This window comes from Rana temporaria, chromosome 6 (assembly GCF_905171775.1).
Source record: "Rana temporaria chromosome 6, aRanTem1.1, whole genome shotgun sequence".
NCBI classification, from domain to species: Eukaryota; Metazoa; Chordata; class Amphibia; order Anura; family Ranidae; genus Rana; species Rana temporaria.
The window spans coordinates 44,767,920-44,790,958 of record NC_053494.1 but is presented as its reverse complement, the minus strand read 5'-3'; the positions used below and the strand labels follow the sequence as shown (position 1 = coordinate 44,790,958).

Here is a 23,039-nt window from a genome sequence, read left to right as displayed (position 1 = left end):
GCCGCGAAATCGCGGTAAAATCGCGCATTTTACCGCGATTTTGAATTCGCAGCAGTGAGAACCTAGGCTAAAGGCATCATTATAGCAACCAGCATCATTTAAAAAAAGTGGAAGGTGCAGACAAACTAACTCAAATGGAAAAATGTAACTGATTATAACTTTTTTGTTGTTTATAGCGCAAAAAATAAAAACCGCAGAGGCGATCAAATACCACCAAAAGAATTTGTGGGAAAAAAAAGGATGTCAATTTTGTGTGGGTGCAACGTCACACAACTGCGCAGTTGTCAGTTAAAGCGACGCAGTGTCGAATCGCAAAAAATGGCCTGGTCATTGGGCAGCAAAATCCTCCGGGGCTGAAGTGGTTAAAGAAGCAGAGAAAAAAACATTCAAAAGCTGCTGCTAGGAGCATTTATTAAAGTGGGGTTCCAATCACATTTTTAAATTTTTCAAACTATGTCCTTTCATCTCTCTTTCTATATGTATCACTTACTATTTTTAAAAGTGCCGCCGTTCCGCCAAGTTATTCCAAACGCACACTTTATATTATTGTGTGCAGATCGTTCTCATTTTGCTTGTGGGTATTGTGAAGCTCACAAGCAATTACTTCTGGGAATACTGGGGATGACGCGTCTGAAAGAGCCACTCGTCCCGCCCCATTATCGCGCATGCGCAAGACTGCTGCAGCGCCGCGCCATCAACCACTTGGGTTGCCATCACAACGGCGGAAGTGCACGCCGTTGTGATGGCAACCCATCATCAACAACAAGCCGGGAGAGTCATACAGCAGTAGAATCTCATTAGAAAACAGGATTACCATTTTGTCTTTTTTCGTTCTCCGGTGCAGGCTGCTGTGAGTCTCTGTGTGTACTGAAGATAAAAACAAAGGGCTATGCCAGTTTTGAAAATGGCGCTGAATTATTCAGAGAAACACGTCACTTCCGGTATCGTAGTAATGTGAATCTTGCACAGGGGAAGCGCACAGCATCCTGGGAAATGATGACACACATTTCCCAGGAGCATTAGCGATGTGAGGAGCCGAGGGAGCTGACGTCAGGATCTTAGGTGAATAGGAAGGCAGATTTCGTGGGAGGCATTTATTTCCAGGTGAGTAAAATTGTATTTCTTTTTTAGGTCTAATCTACACTATAAAGCCCAAAAATGTTTTAGACGGAAACTCCACTTTAAGCTAGTGTGCATGGAACCTAAAGCAGTTACAGCAATATTTTTTTTTAAACCATTTGGGATAAAGGTTTTACACAAATAAATAAAAGCTGTCCATTGTAAGACCTCCTGTCAGTGACAAATGTTTTGTCTAAAACATCTAACTGTCACTATGCTGGGCAGCTTGGTCTGTTAAAGAAAGTTGAAAACATAACAGACTTACAGAGCTGCTCTTTTTTCTGCCCAAGCAGTTAAGCAAGGCAAGAAAAACAAACTAAATAGAAACATATATAGATTTACTGTGCTATAAATCAATATATTGGCATTCCAGTCATGCATTTCATGGCTGTGTACTAAATACGTGATGCTTCAGATCCATGACTGATTTGGCTGTAAACTTGCAAACAAGTCACAAATCAAATTTGTTGTACTGATATCTCCCTGGCAGTGCCACTAGCCAAAGAATGGTTTGGCAACAGTTTCATGAAAGAGAGATGGCAAATTGCATAAATTGTTCACCATTTTTATTTCTGGGTAATTAAACCAAGAGAAAAATGTCCACTGCTAGACTTTAGATATCATTCACAACCTCAAAATTGAAATATTTCACTTGACTATTTAAACTTATGAGGTTGTCTATCGTTCACGCTTTAGTCAAAAGTGTTGATGTCACCTCTGGTACTAACAATTTCAGCCAGTTTTGATAGTGTTAATAATATGGAAGCAATGATATAGTATGTTCCCAAACTATCAGTACATTCAGTAAGAAACGACAAGTTTTAAAATAAGATCAGAAGCGCAACTCCTTTTCCTTATAATTTTAGGCCCTTATCTGAGACCAACCTCTTACATATCTAGATTGGATTGTTTCTGGTTTGCAGAGGATGATATGCGGCAGATTGAGAGGGAAGGGGTTGTAACATTGTATATAAAGTTTATCAATGTTCTACCAACCCCCCCGACCCAATAAAAAAAAAAGCGAATTTTACCCTCATAACAAGCATTTCAGGCCATACATTGTTTATCTTCCTTAGGCTGACCATAGATAGATTGAAATTCAGCTGGTTTAGCAGGGGCCAGTCAAATTTTGATCCATGTGTGGCTATCCGCCCCTATTCCACAGAAGTCCATCATTAGATTGACTTTTGATAAACAAGAATGTTGGAAAACTTTTGTCGATTGGGCAGCTGCAGCTACTGATCAGTGTTATCTGACAGCCGAGAGTCCTGTCCTGGGGGTTGGTGTTGATCAAGCAGTGTGTGCTCGTTTCCATGAACTATGCTCGAGTTTTTATTTATTTTTGACACTTATTTCATGAATGAGAAGATTCACCCAAAAAAAAGATTCCATTAAGCCCCCCACCTGCAGACCCCCAAAACCACAACATAGGGACAAGGTGTTATTGGGGGGGCCCTGTCCCAAAGCAACCCCCATGTTGAGGACATGTGCCCTGGTGAAGTTCAGGAGGGGGGAGCTCTCGTTTCCCCCCCTTCCTGACCTGCCGGGCTGCATGCTCGGATAAGGGTATGGATTTTGGGGGTTCCCCCAAAATCCCCTAAATTCCTATAATCCCCTTAAAATCTTTACCAGACCTAAGGGCCTGGTAAGGATTTGGGAGGCACAAGGTTTTTAACACATTTTGGCATAGGGTTCCCCTCAAAATCCATAACAGACTCGAAGGGTATAAATCAGGGGGAGGGTGCACTCGCTCATACCCCCCTTTTTCTGCATGCTTGGATAAGAGTATGGTATGGATTAAAAAAAATAAAAAATGCCAGCAATTGTTTTGTTTACATTGTGCTTTCAGCAGGGAATCCTGCTGACAGAAGATGAGTCATGGTTTGTAAGGACGCGTGCCTGTTGATGGGAAGATGGTTGGAGCCAAATACAGGGCAATCTTAGAAGAAAACCTGTTAGAGTCTGCAAAAGACTTGAGACTGGGGTAGAGGTTCACCTTCCAGAAGGACAACGACCCTAAACATACAGCCAGAGATACAATGAAATGGTTTAGATCCAAGAATATTCGTGTGTTAGAATGGCCCAGTCAAAGTTCAGACCTAAATCCAATTAAAAACCTGTGACAAGACTTGAAAATTGCTGTTCACTTGGGATGAGCCAAACACCCCCCAATTCAGTTCGCACCAGAACCTTCGAATGGACCGAACGTTCGCGCGAACATTTAGAACCCCATTGACGTCAATGGGTCTCAAATGTTTGAATTCAAAAGTGCTAATTTTAAAGCCTAATATGCAAGTTATTGTCGGAAAACGGGTTTGAGAACCCGGGTCTTGCCCCAGGGAACATGTATCAATGGAAAAAAAAGTTTTAAAAACTGTCGTTTTTCTGGAACAGTGATTTTAATGATGCTTAAAGTGAAAAAAAAAAGAAGAAAAATTCCTTAAAAATATCGTACCTGCTGGGTGTCGATAGTATGCCTGTGAAGTGGCACGTGTTTAGAACTGTCCCTACACAAAAGGAGATTACTATAAGAAAAAATAAATAAAAAACTGCTTGCGGCTTTAATGTAATGTCTGGTCCCTGCAATATGGATGAAAATCATTGACAAAAATAGCATGGGTTTCCCCCCCTCCCCCCAGGTCATTACAAGCCCCTTTAGCCCTATATACTTTGAACAGCAGTATACAGGCAGTGCAAACAAGACAGGGACTGTAGGTTTGTTGTTAAGTAGAATCTGTTTGTAATTGTGAACTGGTACTTTTTTAAAGTGTAGCTCCAGCCATAAAATCTATTTTTAAGCTTTTCTGAAAACATAGAGAAGGGTTATCACCCTTGTAACATTTGTTTTGCTGTTTGTGTGCATCTGTTCAGAAGGTTGCAATTCACTTTCTGTCCCAATGAAGAATGATCTTTTGAAAATGTGGGTTTTTTACTGAAACAAGGATTGGTGATAAAGCATCAGTGGACAGGAGACACCTCTTATAATTTCCCTTCCTAGGGGTAGATTTCCTCTCACTTCCTGTTGTCTCCTTCCGTTTGCAAGTAGGAGTCGTTTGTAAGTTAGATGATTGAAAGTAGGGGACTGCCGTATATACTCTGCAGAAATTTGGGCCCTAGGTGTTGCTGTTGCCATAACACTGTAAGCCCTCACAGGTAGTCTTGGTGGGCGGCGGGCGCTGGAACGCCCTGCTGTGTGAACTATTATATTAAGAACTCTAATTACATGCTATTGTTGAACAGTGGTAGAAAAAATGGGCCTTTAGTGCTGGCGCTGGTGCCACAACACTGTAAGTCCTCACAATTACTCTTGGTGGGTGCAGGAATGTGAAACATTAGATCAAGAATTGTAATTACATGCCCCTGTTGAAAAAGGAAAGAAAAATTGGGCCTTTGTTGGTGATGGTGGTGCTGGTGCCACAACTCTGTAAGCCCTCTCAGTAACTCTTGGTGGGCACAGGAATGTACCCTGCTGTGAAATATTAGATCAATAATTGTAATTACATGCCCCTGTTGAACAGGGGCAGAAAAATTGTGCCTTTGTTGGTGGTGGTGCTGCTGGTGCCACAACACTGTAACCCCTCACAGATACTCTAGTTGTAGCGCAGGAATGAGCTTGCTGCAAAATATTGCATCAAAAATTGTAATTACAGGCCCCTGTTAAACAGGGGCAGAAAAATTGGGCCTTAGGCACTGGTGCTGGTGCCACAACACTGCAACCCCTTACAGATACTCTAGTTGGAGCGCAGGAATGAGCCCGCTGCAAAGTATTGCATCAAAAATTGTTGCCCAGAACCAAACATGTTCTTACAAGCTATCAGCATGATCATTGAGGAAAAGGATAGTCACTCAGCATCAGCATATGCAGTCTTGAAGGGATCTGACATTTCAAAAAAATTATTCAGTTACATCAGGTGCTTGGTAGCTGGTGGTGATCCAAGCCTGAATCATTTTTATGAAGGTCAGTCGATCAACCGAGTCGGTGGAGAGGCGCACCCTGTGATTGGTTACAAAGCCTCCAGCAGCACTGAATGTGCGCAGCGTGTGCTCCAACATGTGAATAAGAGGGACAGTCTCACTGATGCATGCACTGTCACTGCTCACCATCCTCATGGCCTCCTCAAATGGTGACAGGACAGTGCATCCATCCCTGATCATGGCCCACTGGCGTGGGGAAAAAAAACAAGCTCCCCTGACTCAGTTCTGCTGCCATATTGGCAAAGATACTCATTGATGGCCCTCTGCTGCGTGTGTAGCCGCTGCAGCATGGCCAACGTAGAGTTCCACCTGGTGGGCATGTCACAGATTAGGCGGTTCTTGGGCAGGTTGTATTCCCTTTGGAGGTCTGCCAGTCGAGCACTGACTTTCCTGGCCTGCTTCAGGACATCCTGTAAGCCTGGGTACCTGCCCAAGAAACGCTGCACCACAAAGTTAAGGACATGAGCAAAACAGGGCACATGGGTCAGTTGTCCCTGTTGCAGGGCGGAGAGGAGGTTGGTGCCATTGTCGCAAACCACCATTCCTGGCTTAAGCTGGCGTGGCGTCAACCACCTCTGAGCCTGCCCCTGCAGAGCTGACAGAACCTCTGCCCCAGTGTGGCTCCTGTCCCCCAAGCACACCAGCTAAAGCACCGCATGGCATCTCATTGCCTGCGTACCCCCTTGAACGCCTACGGAGCACCGCTGGTTCCAAGGACACATCAGCACAGGAAGAGGCCACAGAGGGAGAAGAAGAGGAGGGGGTGGAGGAGAGAGGTGTGTCACAACCAGTAGTAGCATTTTGGAGGCGTGGTGGCGGAACAACTTCCAACACTACTGTACCTTGTCCTGCATCCTTCCCAGCAATTTAGCTAAGCTAGCATTCAACCGCTGGGCATTTGGATGGCTGGGAGAGAACTTCTTTCGGCGCTGCAGCAGCTGGGGCAGGGAAATTTGTCTGGTACAATCTGCCAATCTGCCATCGGTGTACCGATAGTAGATTGCCCGCATGTACTGGGCTGTGACACACCTAATTCTACACCTTCAGTCCTATCAGTGCAGGCTTCAGAGAGGACTGAGGGTATAGTGGGGTTGGAGATCCCAGCTGATGAGGGGCAAGGGGAGGTCCGCTTTGTTCTTGGGTCTTTGAGGTATGTTTGCCAACAAAATGCATGGCAGGTCGACATATGTCTGGTCAAGCATGTGGTGCCCAAGCGGGTGATGTTTTGGCCACGCGAGATATGCTTGAGACATATGTTGCAAATAGCAGCGATGTGATCTGATGCACTCGTCTCAAAAAAGGCCCACACCAAAGAACTTTTGGAATAACGCTGACACACAGCAGCGCCCTGCACATGCGTAGCTCTGCGTTGTGATGCAGTCGGTGTGCTGCCCTTAAGCTGGTCCCTGGAGGGCATCCTGCCTCTTTGGAGATGTGCCTGTGCCTCCTCCTCCTCCTCTCTCCTATCAGGCACCCACGTAGAGTCAGTGACCTCATCATCCCCTCCCTCCTCATCACTGTAGAAAACCTGGCAGTATGCTGCAGCTGGGGGAACATGACTGCCAGATTGCTGTCCTTCTTGGGCACCCCCTCTCTCTGGGCTCACGTTACTGCCTTCCTCTATCTGTGTACCATCATCGAAGCCTTCGAGCATCCTCATGCAGCATGTATCCAACACTGTGTTCAAACAGTTCGGGGGACTCCTCAGGAGGACATGGTGGGGCTAGGGAAGGAGTGACTGATGCCATTGAGCAGAGGGAAGAGGACACCTTGGCAGCTGCTTTGCCAGACAAGGTACCCTGAGCCTGGGTGAGAGAGGATGAGGAGGATGAGGACGGCTTGGTCATCCACTCTACCAAGTCTTTGGCATGTTGTGGCTCAACACGACCAGCTGCCGAAAAAAAGGACGAGCGTGTCCCATGGCCACGTGCTGATGAGGATGCACCGTGTCCACGACCAGCACTGTTGCCTCTAGACGCAGAGCCTGCTTGCCCTCTTTTATCGGCTTATGACTCTCTGCCTCTCCTTGTTGTCCTTCCAGACATACTAATGGTCTGCAGAGGAAAAAGGCAGTACACACACCACGTAGCTTTAGGTGCACACTGCAGAGGACACAGGCAGTACACACTATGTAGCTTTAGGTGCAAACTGCAGAGGACATGGGCAGTACACACCACGTAGCTTTAGGTGCAAACTGCAGAGGACACGGGCAGTACACACCAAGTAGCTTTAGGTGCAAACTTCAGAGGACACGGGCAGTACACACCAAGTAGCTTTAGGTGCAATCTGCAGAGGACACGGGCAGTACACACCAAGTAGCTTTAGGTGCAAACTGCAGAGGACAAAGGCAGTACACACACCACATAGCTTTAGGTGCACACTGCAGAGGACACAGGCAGTACACACCACGTAGCTTTAGGTGCAAACTGCAGAGGACAAAGGCAGTACACACACCACGTAGCTTTAGGTGCAAACTGCAGAGGACACGGGCAGTACACACCAAGCAGCTTTAGGTGCAAACTGCAGAGGACAAAGGCAGTACACACACCACGTAGCTTTAGGTGCACACTGCAGAGGACATGGGCAGTACACATCAAGTAGCTTTAGGTGCAAACTGCAGAGGACACGGGCAGTACACACCACATAGCTTTAGGTGCAAACTGCAGAGGACACGGGCAGTACACACCATGTAGCTTTAGGTGCACACTGCAGAGGACACAGGCAGTACACACTACGTAGCTTTAAGTGCACACTGCAGAGGACACAGACAGTACACACTACGTAGCTTTAGGTGCAAACTGTAGAGGACACGGGCAGTACACACCACGTAGCTTTAGGTGCACATTGCAGAGGACACAGGCAGTACACACCAAGTAGCTTTAGGTGCAAACTGCAGAGGACAAAGACAGTACACACACCACGTAGCTTTAGGTGCACACTGCAGAGGACACAGGCAGTACACACCACGCAGCTTTAGGTGCAAACTGCAGAGGACATGGGCAGTACACACCAAGTAGCTTTAGGTGCAAACTGCAGAGGACACGGGCAGTACACACCACGTAGCTTTAGGTGCACACTACAGAGGACACAGGCAGTACACACTATGTAGCTTTAGGTGCAAACTGTAGAGGACACGGGCAGTACACACCACGTAGCTTTAGGTGTACACTGCAGAGGACACAGGCAGTACACACTACGTAGCTTTAGGTGCACACTGCAGAGGACACAGGCAGTACACACTACATAGCTTTACGTGCAATCTGCAGAGGACACAGGCAGTACACACCAAGTAGCTTTAGGTGCAAACTGCAGACGACAAAGGCAGTACACACACCACGTAGCTTTAGGTGCACACTGCAGAGGACACAGGCAGTACACCACGTAAGAATACTGCAGCTAGCACAATCACCTGCCTGCCAATAAATTAGGAAGAGCAGATCTAGCTAAACTATACAGTGTATAAATATATATACACAACACCTGGGATGCATATATATCTTCTACACACTGTAACTTTAACTGACTAGCCTGCCTGCTCTATCTACCTAGAAAAAATGACACTCTCTCTCTCTCTCTCTCTGTCTCTAACCACCGCCGCAACACACTACACAAGGCCGACCTGCAGGTGGCTTTTTATAGTGTGGGGCGTGTTCTAAACCCCCTGAGCCATAATTGGCCAAAGCCAGGGTGGCTTTGGCCAATTATGACTCTCCGTTTTTTGCGCGCTGTGATTGGCCAAGCATGCGGGTCATAGTGCATGCTTGGCCAATCATCAGCCAGCAATGCACTGCGATGCCGCAGTGAATTATGGGCCGTGACACGCCAATCGAAATTGGCGCGAACGGCCCGTAACGTTCGTAATTCGACGAACGGTCGAACATAAGATGTTCGAGTCGAACATGGGTTCGACTCGAACACGAAGCTCATCCCTACTGTTCACAGACGCTCTCCGTCCAATCTGACAGAGCTTGAGCCATTTTGCAAAGAAGAATGGGCATACATGTCACTCTCTAGATGGGTAAAGCTGGTAGAGACATCCCCAAAAAGACTTGCAGCTGTAATTTCAGTGAAAGGTGGTTCTACAAAGTATTGACTCACAGAGGCTGAATACAAATGCACGCCACACTTTTCACATATTTATTTGTAAAATAAAAATGGAAACAATTTATAATTTTCCTTCCACTTTGCAAATTATGTGTCACTTTATGTTGGTCTATCAAATAAAATCCCAATAAAATACATTTACATACTTGGTTGTAACATGACAAAATGTGGAAAATTCCAATGAGTATGAATACTTTTTCAAGGCACTATATATATATATATATATATCTAGCACATATACTCGAGGGTGCTACGGAGGCATTGTTAGCCTGGGGGAGGGGAGTGTTAGATGTGCTAGCAGATTTAGATACACTAACAAAGTAAAGTAGAACTCCATCTTACATTGTAACAAGCAGTTACAGCAATCATTTTTTTTTTCATTTGGAGTAAAGGTTTTACAATAATAAATAAAAGCTGGTCATTGCAAGCACCCCCGTCAGTGGTAAATGGTTTGTCTCAACACTTTAACTGCTACATTTTGCAGGAGAGCTTGTTCTGTTTAAAAGCAAAAGACTTACTGGCTGGACCACCAGATTAAAATTAAGGAACGAAGGCTTATAAATTAAACGAATGCAGGCAAAACATCTAAGAACTGATAAGCTGAAATATAATGAATGTTTGCTTTTGGATTTACTACCGCTTTATTTAATATAGCATGGTATGACATCTGTGATTAGACCTTTAACTGGTAATACAGAAACTGCCAACCATTCATGTCAAGTCTGAAATGTTAAAGACTTTCACGTAAACAGCTTCTGCCAAACACATGAAAAAGCTGAACATTTAGCTGCGTGGCAGAGACTGCCCAGGGTATTTCAGATTTTTACTTGGTTCATATCATTTTTAATGTTGCACAATATCATTAATTATATTTTTTACGAAAAAATAAATAAAGCTGACTAGAAAAATCTAGAAGAAAATATGTTTGGTATATTTGTTCATAGCACATACCAGCTCTTTTGGACACATAGAAGGATCCCACTGTTCTTCAACCGTCTTCAGCAGTGCTAGCAGATAACTGTAGTCCATGGGGTGCACTTGGTGGTGTTTGCTGAAAGCTTGCCATTTTCTATTAATTATCAAGAAAGTAGGTAAATTCTTCTGAAAAGTGACAACTCAACATCTCAAACTACAGTCTCATTTTGGGTAAGTTAATTTAAATGTGCTCAAATACAATTAAATCAGAAAACTCATCAACTGAGCAGACATTAGGTATAAAGGGTGAAACTGTGCTTTATAATATATCATCATTTTGTTTTTACACGTTGGGCCTGGGTAATATTTAGTAAGATCAGTGCTGAAACACTTTTTCTCTGTGTAAAGTTGGTTGTGCATGCTTTTAAAAGGGAACCTTTCCCTAACTGCTGACAACGGGACTTATTTATCATGACACCCATCATTATTTAAAGCAAAAGACTGAGTAAATCCTATGAGTGCGGGGGGTTATGAACCCACCCACTAAAGGGTGCATTACCACAGCGTCATGTGCTCACATACACTGATGCAGATTTCTGCATCACTGATGACTGCCTACTGGCAAGAGAAGATCAAACAAGAAAGAGGACCCTGACCATCACCAGCAAGTGAAGACATTTGAAAGAAGTATTATTAAAAAAAAGTAATTATAAAATACTGCTGGGAGGCCTAATGTGGGGAAGGGGAGAACTAGAGGAGTTAGGCTTTAAACTGTGTAGCAATGCGCAATAAAAAAAATTCATTATGGCCATTGATCCAGAGGGACAGGTGTCTGATCTCCCACTTTGGGGTGTTAGCCAGGGGAAGGAAATGCGAACAAGTTCTGTTTATGCATAATGGCAGGCGGCTAAGTTTTCTTGATCTGTTTGTACACATGCTGGCTTAGGAATGAAATTTATTAAATAATATGTTGTATTATGTGGGTTTCTCTTCTGAAGAAGAGGGCTAGATCCAAGAAACACGTAGACAACTTATGGGATACCCCTTTGTAATCATGTATACTATTGTCAGAACTATGGTGAAGAAATAGACATATTTTCATAATTTCAATGTGGATGTTTAAGATTAAATAAGCCCCAGGTCAGCTTCAGGCTTTTCAACCATAGACATCGTGGGCCAGATTCAGATAGATTAGCGGATCTTTAGATCCGCGTAATCTATCTGATTTACGATCCGCCGGTCCAATTTTGCGAGGCAAGTGCATGATTCACCAAGCACTTACCTTGAAAATTGCACCGTCGGATTGTAACTCCCCCGGCGGAATTCAAATTCCGCGGCTAGGGTGAGTGTACAATTTAAATCAGGCGCGTTCCCACGCCGATTTAACTGCTCATGCGTCGCCGGCAAAATTTGCCAGTGTGCATGCTCCAAATGACGTCGCTAGGACGTCAATGTTTTCGGCGGCTACGTAAATTCCGGCCATCCGTATTCCCGATCGACTTACGCAAACGACGTAAAAATTTGAATCTCGGCGCGGGAACGACGGCCATACTTAACATTAGCTACCCCTCATATAGCAGGGGTAACTATCCGCTGGAAAAAGCCGAACGCAAACGACGTAAAAAAAAAAGCGACGGGCAGGCGTTCGGTCTTGAATCGGCGGTTCTCCTCATTTGCATATCCGATGCGTAAAAAACTGCGACGACACCTAGCGGCCGGTGGTAGATTGCAGCCTAAGATCCGACTGGTGTAAGTCACTTACACCAGTCGGATCTAAGGGAGATCTATGCGGAACTGATTCTTATGAATCAGTCGCATAGATCCGACCGTCGGATCTCAGAGATACGACGGCGGATCAGGAGATCCGCCGTCGTATCCCCTTGATGAATCTGGCCCCCTGTGTTTTTTTATCACCCTGTTGGAGGTCTGTAAGCAAGCTGTTTGCAGAACTGGGACTATAAAAGCCAAGGATAAATATAGTTTATGGTCGCTAAATGGAATTTATTTGAAGACCCTTGGACCAGTGATAAAACTACATTCAAACAATGTATAACAAGGCCTTGGGGAATGTTTATGTAACAGGCGCTCCGCGCACCTGTTACTTCCTGCTTGGGTTCCGGCCTGGAATGCATAACGGCGTCCACACAATGACGTCATCGCGCGGCGCCCTGTGTGTTCCACCCTGCAATGTGGAAGTGCGCCGGCGCACTGCGCTTCTTTTAAACTAAGTGCGATGCACTACACCTGGTTACTGGCCTAAAAAGGCACTCAGCTTAGACACAAGCCTCGTTCTATTATTGTCAGCCATAGCTCGGCCACGCTACAGAGAAAGGTGTCATCGCTCCCCATGCCAGAAGATCGCTTCCGCCTTAACTACTCCTTTAGTGCCATCTGCAGTTATTGCAACTGGGAGCCGTTGCTGGGGACAACCTTACTGATAATCACTTGCATATTGAGGTTAATTGGAATATTGATCTTGAAGTATATTTTTAAATGGTAAGCTTTGGTCGCATGTTGTAATACGTTCATGCTTAGTAGCTCAACGCCTTTCTTTATGTGACACAGAGATGATGTATAGATCCCCCAAACTCCTTTTGCGAGGAGTGATGCCTGGGGCCCAATACTGAGTTGTCGCATAGAGAATCGCATTTGAATTCCTTGCTTACCACAGTTGTGGTTCACTTCGTTCACCAGTGCTGTTACAGTTTACCACCTGGACAACCACTACTAAACAGACTCAGGCTAATAAAAACCTGAATTCCCACCTAAAATTCCTCACCACTGGAAGAGGAATACAGCTCGACACCATTTAAATAATGTGGACACTATACAACTGAGATCCCCCTAGGAATATTGACATAAATAAATATTGATGTACAACCTCCATGTTCCATAATATGCTAAGAGGGAAATTTGGAGCTTTTGTTTAATGTATTTATGATAATATTTTAATAAGAACCACACCATCTCCGCATATATATGAGAGTGTATGATTATAAGACTATAACCTCACGTATTATATACCATGAAATGGATTCAAGTCATCATTTTTTGTCTACTGGCATAAGAATAATTTTGTGATGTAGTATGTATTTATTCTGATAAGAAACACCCTATTAGGTGGATTCAAGTAGCCCGCCGCATCTTTGCGGCGGCGTAGAGTATCGTATTTACACTACGCCGCCGTAAGTTAGCTAGGCAAGTACTGTATTCACAAAGTACTTGCCTGCTAAGTTATGGCGGCGTAGCGTGAATAGGCTGGCGTAAGCACGCCAAATTCAAATGAGGATGTGGGGGGCGTGTTTTATGTAGATTAACTGTGACCGACGTGATTGACGTTTTTTACGAACGGCGCATGCGCCTTCCGTGTACATATCCCAGTGTGCATTGCGGCAAAGTACGCCGCAAGGACGTATTGGTTTCGACGTGGACGTAAATTACGTCCAGCCCTATTCACGGACGACTTACGCAAACGACCTTAAATCTTCAAATTTTGACGCGGGAACGACGGCCATACTTAACATTACTAGTCCAGCTATTTGATGTAATAACTTTACGCCTGAAAATGCCTTACATAATCCGCGTATGTTTACTGCGACGGGCGTGCGTACATTCGTGAATAGGCGTATCTAGTGATTTAAATATTCTACGCCGAGCGCAATGGAAGCGTGACCTAGCGGCCAGCCTAAATATTGCACCCTAAGATACGACGGCGCAAGCAAGATAGGTTTAAGTGTATCTCAGTTTGAGAATACACTTAAACTTAGGTCGGCGCCGATTCCGAGTTAGGTCGGCGTATCTACTGATACGCCGGCCTAACTCTATCTGAATCCAGCTATATATGTAGAAATAGTTTAAATATAAAAATTATTATGTTTAAATATATATACTATAACCATATATATCCCCATATAGTTTTATTATTTTACTTAGATGTATAATTAATCATAAAATCATAATATATATATATATAAAACAACTCTTCCTAATCAATATATTTATGTTTGAAATGTTGCTGCATTATAAATGTCCTAAATATTACAGATATATATTAGAAATATCATATGGTCATGCCTGTACCATGAGAAAATGGACATTCTTATAACAAATTATTTTTAGAAAAATTTTAAACAAATATATCCATTTTCCTAGGTTGACACTTGGTGGCTAAGAAAGGCAATGCCTAAACAAATAATGGAATATTTAGCCACATGAACCAATGAAAATAAGTTCCACCTTCTGGGCTAGGCGTATTCAAATTTTTATGAGCTTATTATCCAGAACAGTACCAGTAACAGTACAGTACAGTATTATCCAGAACAGAATAGGACCAGGAGAGGAAGCCATTAGGTGTACTAGACACACGTCATTCACACTGGGACTTTACTTCATCCATCACCCTTCACACACACCTTATACACTTATAATCATGCGTCATCATTTGACTCTTTGAGGACACCAAAACACAGCTCCACCTTGAGGAGACACCATTTTAGGAAAGGCAGTCATTTTAGGGGACTCTGTTAACGACCACTGTAAGCCAGCAGCCATTTTGGAAGGGTAATATGTTACGTTGATCTTTCTTGATTCTATTTGAAAATACCTATTATTGATTTATTGCATTTTGATTTTGCATTTTATGTAAGATTTTTTTTATGTCCATTCATACAAATAACTATTTATTGTGAATACATGTCTAGTAAATAAATATTCCATATTTAGTCTGTATTCATATCGCTAGAGCTGTGTTTTTGAAAAATAAATTTGATTGGTGAAAACTACTCAATATAATTATCGTTCAGGTAATTCCTGCTGTCAAACGCACAACACTATATATGGTCACAATTGTTAACCTTTGTTATATCTTTTTGTAATCATGTATCCTGTGTGTAGTTTTGACAGATGATAGACATGTATCCAAACTTTGTCTATATTAGGATTGTTAGATCTAAACTGCAGGGTTGTAAGTTGTTACTCCCAGTGGCGGCTGGTGCCCAATATGTTGGGGGGGCGGCAAACCAACCCCCCCCCCCGCGTGGGAGAACGAAAGGAGTGCAGAGATCCCCCTGCAGGAGACAGACAGGAATGCAGCGACCCCCCCTTACCTTTGGAAGGAGGCAGATTAGGCAGACATAGATCCGGGCTGCAGCTCCTCGCCCTGGGGCCATTGCTTCTCCTCCAGGCTGAAAGGCTGAACAGGAAGTGGGTCCTGACCGAGATCTGATTGGCCAGAAGTTCTAAGACTCCCTGGCCAAATGGGTCTCAGGAACTGCTTCCTGATTGGTCGGGAGGAGAATCTGGAAGACAACAGCCAATATTCATTGGATATTGTCACACAAGTGGGTGGGCTCGGGGGCCCACCCTTTTTTGAAGCCAATTAGAGCCTCATTGAAATCCATGCATCCGGGGGCCCCGCATGTTGATTAGGAGGGTGGCACCCATACGCCCCCTACGGACAGGCTGAACAAATAAGCTTCTGACCAAGCTGTAGCATCCACACTGAGAGCTCTGTAGGGACTAGACTTAGAAGTTTGAGTTTGAATGCTCCAATCATTTATTTCTATACTTTACTCAAAATATGCATTTATTTGACAGACATCTTTCTTATTAAACTGTTCGCAAGAATGGTTGCTCTCTGGGAAAACTCTATATAAAATCAATCTATTATGTCTTAATCAAAGTAACTTGTGATGATAAGGCAAAATAGTTTGGCGAGTAATATAACCCCTCTGGTGTCTAGAACAGAATAGCAAGAACCCTCCAGGTGCTGCTGAATCAATAAGTATCCAGCATGCCCCTAAAGTGGATTAGATGGATGTGCCGATGCTTTATTCCATATCACTGTAGTACGTGAATCAATGGGATCTGACATTTTCTCTCACTAGCTCTAGATGTCATTCAGAGGATTTAATAAAAGTTCCATGCAGTTCATTTGAGGTGTGAGCAGCTGAGGCAAGATATAGCTTCTGACAAGATAAATGTCAAAAGTAAGATGCACCTGGATAATGTTGTATCCAACAATGGGTTTATGTCTTGATGGTTATAGGAGACCATCCTCGGGATTTTGCTTGAAAAAAACTGTTTTTCTTAGAGGTACCTTTCCCCTAATGTTTCCTCTTGTATCCCTCCTTTCTTCTGGTAATTGATTAGTATCGAGACTGGTCAGCTCTTAACCCACTTTATTAAAGAAAAGTATAGCATGTTGCCAGTGAGGATGCATTTTAAATTAGTACTGCAGTAATTAACTTGTATTAGCAAAAATATCATATTGCATCTTACCAATGTGGTGTCTGCATTATTTTTCTTTTTAAAAACTTTTTCCCTTTATTTTCACCTGCCAATCTGGACAGTAACACACTTCTCATCTTATGCCCTGCACACACCATAGGAATTTCCGATGGGATAAAATCAGATGGAATTTTCCGTCGGAATTACGTTCAAGCTGTCTTGCATACACACTGTCAGGCCTCGTACACACGACCGAGTTTCTCGGCAAAAACCAGCAAGAAACTTGCTGGGAGATATTTTTATGCCGAGGAAACCGGTCGTGTGTACATTTTCGTCGAGGAAACTGTCGAGAAACTTGACGAGCCAAAAAGAAAGCATGTTCTCTATTTCCTTGACGGGAATGGAGAAAATTGGCTTGTCGAGTTTCTCGGTCGTGTGTACGAGGCCTCAGACCAAATTCCGACCATTCAAAACGCGGTGATGTAAAACACTATAACGAGCCGAGAAAAATGAAGTTCAATGCTTCCGAGCATGCGTCGACTTGATTCTGAGCATGCATGTTTTTTTTCTTCGTCGGAGTTCCATACAGACGATCGGAAATTCCGATAGGATTTTTTTCCATCGGAAAAAAATAAAACATGTTCTATTTCTAAAGTCCAATGGGGCCCACACATGGTCGGAATATCCGATGAAAAAATTCCGTCTGACTTTTTTCATCGGAAATTCTGATCATGTGTACAGGGCATTAGGGTGGCTCCACTTTGGAAGGAGGAGCAACAGAGCCACTCTTAGACTGCAGCATTATCAAGGGAGAGGGTAGTTTTAAATGCATTAGCAGATTTAGATGAGCCTGGCTTACGTATTAAGGCCTGGTTCACACTGGTGCGATTTGTCATGTGATTTTATAGCTCAAAATCCCATGAAAAGTCACACCCCATTGCCGACAATGGAACTGTTCTAATCGTTGCGACTCAAGTCGTTGCGACTCTAATCGTTGCGACTGTACATCCAGGACGTGAGCGCGAGAGGAGCCCAGCCTGCCCGACTATACACGAGTGTACTGCGCTCGGTATATGCCGGCGCAGTGTTCAAACTCGGCGCGGGAAAGCGGGTAACAGCGTATATCGCGCACCCACGATTTTGCCCTGATTTTCAGGGCAAAAAAGTGCGCAGTATACGCCGATAAATACGGTATATAGAAACCAAGGTCGTTCATCCATTTTTCACACAGAAGGCTTTTTATCTTCATGCATAGACTTTACAACCACTTTAAAGGAAGTTGAAACTGGCTGGATCATCAGATGAAAGTCCAGGAAAAAAACAAAAAAAAAAAGGAAACTAATGCAGCCATATTTTTTAAATTGGTTGATAGATGCACTAGTGTCTTTTTTCAATCTGACTAACTATGTACTACATTAAAGAATTTGTTAGCTGCAATATAATTACATTCTTGTTTTGGGTTTAAGGCCTCTTTCACATGGGCAGTTTTACCATCCCCCCAAAATTGTCCACCAATTGTCTTCAATACAGCCAGAGTGGACTGTTCACATGCTGTGGCTGCGATGCTTTGCATGCCAAGTTGACAGTCACTACCTGTCAATTTCACCCACTCAAGTCAATGGTGCCATGTTTGCAGCACAATAGTCCCTTTGTAAAAAAAAATAAAGACAGTCAGGATGCATCTTGCGTGCCTGAATGCAACTACAAGCTTGAATCTAGCCTTTAACCGATTTAAAGGAATGCCATTTTTTTTGTGACTTTCACATTTTTACAAGATTGCTCTTCTTTTTTTATATTATATAAACATAGAAGTTGTAGATTGCCCACTAGGACTAGAGTGGATTAGCGACCACAAAGACTGTAATTGCTTAACAGCTGTCGAGAGAAGATAACTGGCATAAAGGGAATGCATTTTTCAATGAGTTGGCCAACTCATAGGCTTGGATTGTAAGAAGGGTCAGTAAAGCACAACCATTGTGTCACACTCCAAAGGAGAAAGCAGAAACAACCTATTTAATGAACAAATTAGTTTTTTCCCTATGTACATTGCAAAAGATACAAGATTATAAAAACAAGGGCATTTTTTTGTTGTTGCTGGAACACGGAGGAAAGCAGTTCTGGCATCTCTAGTACTGAATGGAGTGCTGGAGTGTGCTGGAGGGTCTACTGCTGCTGACTGCTGGGGGATCTATTTACGCTAGGAGGTCTATTGATGCGGGCAAGGTATACTGTTGCTGGTGGGGAAAGGTCTTATGGTGCTAGGGGGTCAATCATTACTGGTAGGGATCTAATGTTGAGCGAGGGGTCAATTGTTGCTGGCTGCTGGAGGTTCTATTGATGTTGGTTACTTGCAGATCTACTGTTTGTTGCTTGCGGGGGTGGGTGGGGTGGGACAATGGGTGACTTGAATGGGGGATTACCTGCACCCTGAGAAAAAAGCCCTGATTAAAATATTAACAAAATTATGAGATTTATTACATCTAACCTATTTTTGTTGCATGTTCAAACACGTTAATTTACAATATTGTATTGCAGCTTATTACTGAAACACACTTTGTGCATGTTGGCGTATTGCAGTGCCATTTATTCTGAATAGCCCCTCACAGCACCTTCCCATGCAAATGAAAGAGCTACATTCCTCTGACCCATTTTCAGCTGGCAGCAGGCTAAAGTCTGTTGTCAGCTGACATCACTCAGCCAGTCAAGGTTATGGAAAGATCAAAGCTTTACAGTCAGGATTCACCCAGATGCCTGGACTGGCAGCTGGCTCAGCCTCGCAGCGAGCCGCTGGCAGACTTAACCAGCAGCTCCTGCCCCTTCACAGACCGGTGCTCTAGTGAGCGTTGGAGGGGAATAGTGGAGTGACAATGATTGGCAGTCACTGCTTCTCTGCAAACTGATTACTGAGAACTAAGTGATCAGCATTTTTTGATCGCTCAGTTCTCATTGTAGAGCCATTGACAGACATCTGCAGCTGGGATTGGTGTTGTAGCCATCTAGGTGAGTATGATCGTTTATTTTTTTGTATGCCTGAACTTATATTTTAATGCAATGGGCAATTATGCTCTGCACAGATATATATAAATGGGCACTAAAAAAACATTATACATTACCTTTAAGTAACAGAATCCTGCTATCTAGTGTGACACCTTATGTATAAAGCTTCATGCCCACAGGATGTCAAAAACACTGCTTTTTCAGGCATTTGACGTTTGTTTTCTATGCCTCTAAATGCCCCTCTATGTTAGCCTGTGCAGGGGGGGGGGGGGTAGTAAAACTGGAGCATGCAAAATCTGTGCAGCTCTGCACAGAAACCAATCAGCTTCCATTTGAGCCCCTGTTCACATCGGGGCGATTTGACAGGTCAAATTGCATGCCAAATCGGACCCTATTGCCAGCAATGATACTGTCCGAATCGGTGCGATGCCGACTTTGCGGCGACGCACCAATTTCCAAAAGTAGTTTCTGCACTACTTTTGAGACTTCGGGGGTGATTTCAACAGACATCTGTACATGAACCCGCACAGATGTCTTTCAAATCGCCTCTAAAAGAAATGCAGGTTTGAAATTGTGCGAGTTCAGCTGAAGCGGATTAGCTACCATTTACAGCTGCATCAGATTCTAAGTGCTTCAGTTTTAGTAAATCTCCCGCTATATGTACACATTGGTATTGACAAGCATTTAGAGGCAGGAGCATTTAAAGGCAGAAAAAAAATATCACTTGCATGTGTGTAAAATCCAATTGTCATTGGGACAGTAAGTGAGGTGAAATCTTCTGAACAGGGGCACAGACAGCAAAACAAACATTACAGGGGTGATAACTCTTCCCTATGCTATCCAAAAAGCTTAAAATTTTCTTTGGCTGGAGCTACACTTAAAAAATGTACCTGTTTCGACTTAAGAACAAACCTACAAACCCTATCTTGTTTATAACTCGGGGACCGCCTGTACACAGTTTTAAATATTGTAACTACTGTAAATACTCACATGACAGCCTGCTGTAAACTGGACAGGTCCATCTGCATACTGTGGTGGGATGTAAATGTGAATGCATGCTTGCTCATTTCTCCCTTCCAGTTCCAGTACTCAACCTAAAAGAAAAAAGCCATCAGTATTTTCATATTAGTCCGATTGTGGGAATGTCCTTTGTCAAGCCTGAACTGCATATATGCTGATTAGTAGTATGGATGCCGCCATTGACCGATCATTTGACTTCTGTCATTTCTAATTCCTTGGCTCAACACAAATGTGCAGATTGGGTGATCTGATTCCCTTCTGATCTGCATTCTTGTTCCAAGTCAGTGGGGTTGCTTTACTAAAGGAATGGAGACTGTTCACTTAGCAAAGCAGTGGTACATATACCCCCAGGCGTACTGCTGAAAAGTTCAGGGGGCACCTCTGCTGAATACACATCACTAAATAATACTGGATGTCAATTGTATGGTAATCATTTATACAGAACATATCATTAAAAGGTCTGACAATAAACATCTGGATTTCATTGGTTAAAAAAAACAAGTAAAAATCGACATTGCTATATTTAAAAGAATGTTTTATTGTAAATTTACTTTAGTAAAGCTAAGGAACACCTTCTGTAGGTGACCTGTGAGTTTCTAACAGACATAGACTTTGGCTGAAAACATTTAGATGAATAAACAATAATGATGAATTCTAATGAGTGGTAAACGGACAACTGACTGCTTTCTGAAAATGTATTCATCTATCTCTGGCTTCCATATTATGCAACCTGGACCAATTATGAAGCCATTAAAATCAGGGTGAAGTCAGAACCCCTGATCTTTATCCATGTTCTGCGATATATATATTGTAATATGGTGAGCTCAGGATCACCAACCACTTTGTAATAGAGAAACAGTCTTGATTCTTCAAAAAGCAGGAAAATATAACAGCTTTTCTTTAGCAAAACAAAAAAATACAAACAGTCCGCAGTTCTGGTATATGGACAGAAATATTACATCTCACCACCAAAGTGCCATTCCCACACCTAGTTCCTATCTGCTTCAGGGTCCAAGAAAAGCTGCAGGAGCTTAGCAAACCAATCGCAATAAAAAACGCAATTGGTGGGGTCTCGATGACCAGTATCATTGGTCAATTCAGGTGGCAGGTTACCGACTCAGTCGGTAATAGGGTGGAGTGGGAATAGGACCCAAGGTGTCCTTGCCTCTAATGAAGGAAAAGGAACAATCTGCGATTTAACCTGATATACATTTATTAGAACAATTAGTAGAAAAAATGTTTTTCATTGAAAGGAAAGCATAAACAATAGGAAATTGCACATGGTAAAAACTGGCCATGTGTATGCTGCATCATAGTTTTCCCAACAGAAAAACTGCTGGAAAAAAAAAGAGAACCAGCTCTTTTTTTTCCCACCGGGATTCCTGGCGGTTTTTAACCCGGCAGTTTTCCTATGGGAAACATTGCGATGGAGCATACACATGGCCGGGATTCCCGACCAAAGCTCTCATGGCAGTTTTCCTGTCGGGAAACCCAGTCGTGTGTAGGGGGAAAAAGTTACCGAGCAGGTTCTCGGTTTTCCCCTTGGGATTCCCGGCTGACTTTTTACCGCCGGGAATCCCGTACGTGTGTGCAAGGCTTGACTGTTTGGACAATATTGAATTGGTCCTCAATTTCAGTGACAAGGTGATGAATCCAGAGTCCTTTGCAGGAGTCCATGGGTAAGCAGGATGCCAATCTCTGTATTCCTAGTCCTGGTGACACGCACAGGGTGTCATCCACTCAAAACCAGCATGGGACCGCCTGGCCATCTACTTTCAGTCTTCGGTTGTTTGTGGATTTCCAGTTTTGCGGAGACAGGATGAGGGTTAAAAGGTGATGAAAAGTTTAGGTCGGCTATCGGCAAAGGGCATGTGTAGGCGCACACACCAACATGTTTCACCCACTTTTGATGTGGATTTCTTCAGGGTGAAGTGTTTGCCTGAACAGAATCCTTTATATAGGCATTCAGAGTGACACTCAGGGAATTACTTCCTGTTACATCACTTCCTGCCTAGACATGGTCATGTTAACCACATAGGGTATTTCAGACTGCTGTAAGGGAAAAGCTCATGGGTGTGTGTTTTTAAGTGACAACGTTGTCAGTTTTTACCATTTGAAATTTCCTATTGTTTATGCTTTCCTTTCAATGAAAAACATTGTTTTCTACTAATTGTTCTATTAAAATTATATCAAGTTAAACTGCATTGTTCCTTTCACTTCATTGAAGGCAAGGACACCTTGGGTCCTATTCCCATTCCCCTTTTATTTTGCTTAGCAAACCAAGTGCCAGGCAGTCAACACTAAACTGTTCCCCTCCTTGTAGGCAGGTTAACCCTTTTGGGCCAATATCTCTGTACTCAGGGTTTGGAGCTTCTTTACCCCACCCAAAGTCTCTCCAAGCCTCTGATTTCGGGGTCCAAAATTAGAACTTACCAATGCCAATCAGTCCTCTCCTAGCGAACTAGCCTGGAACTCCGCACCCTGCATGGGTGAGAAGCACTGACTACACAACACGTCTCTTATCATCTGCCCTAAAGTGGCTGTAAAGCTTTAATTTTGTTTCTAAAAATATTAAATATGTTATACTTTCTCTGTGCAGTCGGGGAGCGGGAAATATAACTGCTGTCAAGGACCCAATCCCTGAATTTCTGACCAATAGATAAACTGTTTGAGCCAGGGAG

General features: G+C 43.4%; 1 protein-coding gene across 1 annotated transcript in view; it reads right to left on the bottom strand.

The window, feature by feature from the left end:
- BAIAP3 (BAI1 associated protein 3) overlaps nucleotides 1–23,039 on the bottom strand; it is a 368,143-nt gene that overhangs the window by 65,901 nt on the left and 279,203 nt on the right. Inside the window, exons 14-15 of the mRNA XM_040356725.1 lie at nucleotides 20,329–20,432; nucleotides 10,150–10,267 (exon numbers count right to left, since the gene is read on the bottom strand). Coding sequence (XP_040212659.1) covers nucleotides 10,150–10,267; nucleotides 20,329–20,432 — 222 coding nt within the window. The remainder of the gene's footprint in view (nucleotides 1–10,149; nucleotides 10,268–20,328; nucleotides 20,433–23,039) is intronic.